Source organism: Glycine max, chromosome 12, assembly GCF_000004515.6.
Source record: "Glycine max cultivar Williams 82 chromosome 12, Glycine_max_v4.0, whole genome shotgun sequence".
Taxonomy (NCBI): domain Eukaryota; kingdom Viridiplantae; phylum Streptophyta; class Magnoliopsida; order Fabales; family Fabaceae; genus Glycine; species Glycine max.
In genome coordinates, this window is record NC_038248.2 from 17,686,193 (window position 1) to 17,692,130 (window position 5,938).

The 5,938-nt window shown below is 34.6% G+C and overlaps 1 protein-coding gene across 1 annotated transcript; it reads right to left on the reverse strand.

Moving 5' to 3' along the window:
• Positions 1-222: 222 nt before the first annotated feature.
• LOC100802432 (anamorsin homolog) lies at positions 223-3,401 on the reverse strand. The gene is made up of 8 exons (XM_014764916.2): positions 3,260-3,401; positions 2,670-2,817; positions 1,784-1,950; positions 1,634-1,705; positions 1,080-1,239; positions 864-997; positions 541-615; positions 223-466 (listed from the first exon to the last, which is right to left on the reverse strand). Exons 1-8 carry the CDS (start codon positions 3,260-3,262, stop codon positions 428-430), a joined length of 798 nt encoding a protein of 265 aa, XP_014620402.1. The 5' UTR covers positions 3,263-3,401; the 3' UTR covers positions 223-427.
• Positions 3,402-5,938: the final 2,537 nt, after the last annotated feature.

Genomic DNA, 5,938 nt, shown 5'->3' on the forward strand with positions numbered 1-5,938 from the left:
TACATTGACAAAAATAAATTAGCACAATCCTTTAACTTTTCCCACCCACACCCTTTCCATACACGTCTCTCACACTAAATTAGTAAAGTCCACACTGCAAAAACCTCCTACCCTACAATTGAGACACAATTACATGTTTTTAATATATATTTACATCTACTCATGCTCCAATAACTTATACTAGTTCATGTGATTCAAACAAGGAAAATAGAAGAGAGGAAGAGACAAATCAGACAATGACATTACAGCTCTTCAATAGCTGGAAAACTTGAATCTCTCGTATGGTCATATGTAAAATTGTATCAAAACCACAACTTGGATGAATGGTTCTGCTAGCATTAACATAACTGATGACAATTCCATACTATATAATTAAATTCTATAATAATATCATTCCCATGACAAAGCGTACTGCAACTTTATCCATTTATATGTCAGCAGCAAGGAAGTTACCGGACAGTGCTACCTGCGTGGAAATATCAAATTCTTACGATGCCCATACCAAAGAAATGACACCAAACAGTTGATGAGAGAAAGTACCTTCTCGCCCAATTTGAAAGCAGGCAGTCCCTTGTAAGGGCAGGTACTGCACCTGAAAGCATCCCCTAGCCCACACTGCAGACCAAAGACAACTTTGAGAGCAATGCCAATTACGGGAGAAAAAATTTGAAATAGTATTAGAGGATAGATAGACGGTAACTATTCGCAAGGAGCATATCACAAAATCAGCAAGAGAATTGTAGCTCTTATGATACTAGTCACAATGACCATAATTCTAATCCATTTTAGACATTCTTATTGAACACAGCCTTAGAAAGCATAAGCAAACTGCATAATGCAAAAGAAAAAAAAAGAACACATACATTGCCACAAGCTGATTGAGGATTATTAATCTGTTCTGTTGTCAATCCTAACTTCAATATTTTTTCGTCTTCCTCAGCCCTCCCACAGGTGCAATTTTTGCAGGCTTTTCTTGTGCTCCCAATTTCACAATCACCTATAGCTAAACATGTCAGCTAAGAGCCCAATATCACACAAAATACTAGGTGAGGAACAGAAACTTAACAACTGTTCCTTACCAGGTGGCAGCTGGGGTTTCTTTAAATCTTCTTCAGTCAAGAGACTATCCTCATCAATTAGATCCGAATCAAAATCAATTTGCATTTTAGGTGAACTCTTTATCACCTTCTTTAGCGCAAAAGATGAACCAATTTTCCATGAAGGCTTTTTAGCTTTGATCTATTGTGCATACAAAGCATGTTGATAGTTAGAATTTGTAAGATGGTCACAGCAGTTAATTAGGAAAAAAAAAACAAGAATGACTTTTGATGATTCAAGTCCCATATTCCACTCAACAGGCAATGGGAAGACAAATATGCCAGAAGGAACAGGGGGAAATCATGATTTAAAAGAAGAAAAAAAATCTAGCTGAAATTATTGATCGTGCTAAAAATGAAAAATCATTAACTTGAAAATACCAGCAAAGTGGGTTTCAAGACACATGTCAGCCTATTATTCAACTTGTCTGACAAATTTCTATTGTATTATGTTGTACAACAGATCAAACACAACAAAACAACACGAAAATGATGAATGGAGATGACAGAGGCAGATAACAGTTAATATAACTTACCCCAGTTAATTGTAAAACTTGTGTTTCTGTAAACCCTGCCAACAATAACTTGTTCTCAAGAGCAGATATTATCTGCAAGGACATTGGGGGAAATAATCAGATCGTGCAGTAGAACAATACACACTCAGGCACAATGTAAGCTGTTATTACCTTATCAAATGAACCCACAGCAGACTGAGATGACTTGCGAATAAGAATTGTACCATCTACTTTTAACACTCTAAGAATTTCTTGAATCAGTTGGTCCACAGGACAATCAATTGACAGCCAAATTAAAATCAGAAAATCAACAGAGGAAGAATCCACTGGCAACTTGCCTGAAATTTGCAAAAATAGGTGATAAAATATGGTCTCTTTGGCTATAATACAATAAAATATGATATGTGCACAAAATAGAAAATCGAGCATTTGTAAGAGAAATAGAAACTTTCATCCAACTTCTTCAAAAAAACAATAACTATTGGGTTGGCACATGTTTAAAGGAATTGGACAAAATACAGGAAGAAGTGGCTAATGGCCATTTCCAGGTTTCTCACAGTTAAGGCATTTCATTTCCAAACTAAAGGTTGAACCAATGATCTTTAAAAGATCCAAAATTGAAGTAGCTAAGGCAAAACAGTGAAATTTGTCCCCTTTTATTGTTGCAGATAAACTAAGCAAACAAAGAAAAAAGCTGGGAAAGTGACAAAGAAGAAGAAAAGAAAACTCAAACAACATCACATCCTTACTCAAGTTATTGGGCTATAAGTTATACAAAATAAATACATGTTGAACCAAGAAAGATTAACTTACACAAATATACAACATCTAACAAGTAAAAACAATGCATAACAGCAGGTATGTATCCTTTCTTACCAAGATTCCCTTATTTTCTACAGTAAATAAAGAAAAATAAAACATAAATAGAAAAATGGTATTTAGCAAAATTTGAATTACTTAAGAGTGATGCATATTCTACACAAACAACCAGAGCATAGAATGATAGATTATTAAAGCGCACGCAGAAATGCAATCATCAAAGGAGCGGGATAAATACTCAAGAGTGAGGCAGAAGTAAGAACTAGAGGATCCCATTGCTCAACTCCTTCATTCCCAAGCTCTCTAATTGCATCAAACACTTGACTGACGGGAAGAACTGCTCCATCTGTACATGCCAACACAGCACCATGTGTCTTTGCACCATCCTGCAATATTAAAAAAATTGCATTTAAAAATGTTACAAACCAGAATCCAAATTTTATTTTATAGTCCTAAAAAATTTAACATTATCCCTCTCCATAGCCAAGTAATACTAAAATTTGATTCCACAGTCCAGTATCATTAAGCTAGTTAGTCCAGAAAACGCAACGAATACTCAATTAAATTAACATTTAACAGAACAACCATCTACCACAAGAATCAGCACAAATCAACGATTCTACAGTAATAGCAACATTTTTTCAGCCAATAGCATTCCTCGATCAAGGACACAGAGCATAACCATTAAAACATATAAGGGAATTAGGGCGTTGGGGGAAGGAGATAGACCTAGGAATCAAAGAAAGCAAAGAAAATTGAAATCGTGTTGCAACGCAAAATATTATGAGAGGAAAGGGAATAAAAAAGGAAGAAAGAGAGGAAACGAACCATTCTGATTCTGATGGGAAGTAAAAGCAACAACACAGAATCGAAGCTTCAAGTTGCCGACTGCAGAAAATTATGAAACAGAGACGATGCAGTTTTGGTTTTTAAACAGGGGAAGGAAATCAACCACACATGCAAATCACGTGACCTCTTAGTTAGGTGTAATCAAACCAGGGTTTGCTTTTTACTTAACCTATTTATTTTTATTTTCTTTCTTTTTGAAATGATATAAAAAGTGACGAAGTATTTCTTTCTTACTTTTTTCTCTCTATCTATTTAATATATCCTTTTTTGTTTTTATCTTTCATATTTCTTTCTAATCCAAACAAAAATTTAAAGATGAAAATTCCCAGTTTTTCTATGAGAAACAATTATTAGGATAAGGTAATAATATTTATGATTAAAACTTATTAGAGTCAGCTTAACGATAAAGAGTGATTTAGAATTTTAGATCCATTTGCACAAAGTCAGCTCAAATCTTGGTGATGCAATTGAGCATAAAAAAATATTATTAATATGTTTTTATTATACTTTTTAATACATAACTTAATTAAAATATACTAATAATATATATATTTTTATATTTTTATTTAATTATAAATTAATTAATATGCAGGATAAGATGATTAATTACAAAAAAACAAATGCGAGGTAAGATGGTTGATTTTTGTAATAAATCTCTTTAACGCGATTAGTTAAGGCTATGTTTAAATTCATGAATATGAACAAATGGAAAAGGGATGGGGTAAAATGGATTTAAGATCCATTATCTGGATTGCTATAATAATCTGAAAAGTGATGTAGAATGAGATTCTGATTTCATTGGTCTTTTATTTCTTTTTTGATTGTGTATTCAAAATTTTCGAGTTGCCTTTTTCTAAATTTTACTCGTGACATTTCCATATACAAATGCTCACCAAGTGTTTGATCCTCTGCCCCTAACGAAAACTGAAGCTTTTTCCAAACCTCCTCACATTCCTAAATGACCACAACCAGTGCATTCTTTTGGATTTAAAATCCAATTAGACAGAAGCAGCCTTGTTCCATTCCCATGTCAAGACTTGTATTTTCTCCAGCATCTCGTCCATACCTCTTTTCGATTATGAGAATACCAAAGGATTAAAAGACCTCCATATCATTGCATACCACACTAAACACCAACATCACCTCTTAATAATATGTTGATCATAATGAATACTAGTAGTGACAACGAGACACCACGAAACCAATGACATGAACATATTCACGCATAAGTTGCGTGATTCAGCACCTTTGTTCCATGTTGGAACCGAAACAACTCCAAGTCATTATCATCAAAGCTGGCCTTCACTCTCACATTCCCTGTAGTGCCAAGTTAATCTTCTTTTATGCACTTTCTCCAAAGGGGAATCTATCCTATGATCATTCCCTTTTCCAACAAACTTCCATGCAAAACTCCTTCATTTGCAACACTATGATTCGAGCCTTTGCCAACTCTTCCTACCCTCTTCAAGCTCTACACACTTACATCCACATGCACACTACCAATGTTGTCTCTGGCCACTTCACCTACAGGTTTGTGCTCAAGGCATGCTCCTAAGCATACAAGTTTGCCTAAGCATTTAGCAAATGTGATGAGTTTACTATTGTTTCCAAAGGGGGTGAAGTTCATTGCACTGTTCTCAAACCGAAGATTGATCAAGACCGATCTATTTAGAACTCTTTGCTCTATATGTACTCTCAATGTGGGTTGGTCCATGTAACACAACACTTGTTTGATGAAATCAACAACAAAATTTTGGTTTCTTGAAATATCATGATATCAGCATATGATCGTGTCAATGATTCTAAATCATCTAATTACCTTCATGAATAGAGGCCACACAAGAATGTTGTTTCATGGAACAAACTGGTTGGAAGATACATCAGGTTAGGTGATATTGAGGGTGCAAGGGTGTTCCAAATTATGCCTGAGAGGGATGTTGTGTCCTTGAATTGTATGATTGTTGGTTGTGTTTGTTAAGGATTATAAAGGAGCAATGAGACTGTTCTTTGAGATGCAAAATGCTAAAGTGTCTTAGAATGTTAGTTTGAGCCTAATTCAACCTCAAAAGCTAGCTGATAGAGTGAGCATTACCCCTCTCCCCCACTTATGTATTCTATCTTTGTCTTATCTTGTTAAACTCACTCAAATGCATTCAAAAGTAAAACAAACAATTGAATGAATGAAAAAATGTATTTGATAGAAAACTTCAGAATTCTACATATGCAATATTATGAACCTTGCTTATATAGCAAGTAACAAACATTGGCTATGAGTAACTAACTCAACTAACTCCCGTAATAGGTAACTAACTGAATATTGTTATTTAACTTGCTTTCAATCCTCAAAGTATTCCTAACACTCCTCCTTAATTGAAAGTTGCATTTGCACATACAATTCCAATTGAATCCTTTAACTCTCTTAGCCTTTCTAAATTCAAAGCTTTAGTAAAAAATTTTGCCAACTGAATTTCGTATCTACAGTGTTCTAGTTTCTGCTTCTCATCGTTGACTTGGTGATGTAGCTCCTTGTGGAGCTTGTAAGACTTGGATCTTCTTCATCAATGGAGTCCTTTGGTTCTTTAATATCAATGGCAGCGGAATGGAGAAGGAAGAAATATGATTGGAGACGCCACTTCAAGGAGAAGATGAGTCAAGAAG

Excerpts from the sequence above, each read along its gene's own strand:
- LOC100802432 (XM_014764916.2), bottom strand. Across the intron at positions 1,951-2,669 it reads TACTTCTGCCTCACTCTTGA|GCAAGTTGCCAGTGGATTCT; the intron begins GTATTTATCCCG and ends TGCAAATTTCAG. Across the intron at positions 1,240-1,633 it reads AAGTTTTACAATTAACTGGG|ATCAAAGCTAAAAAGCCTTC; the intron begins GTAAGTTATATT and ends TATGCACAATAG.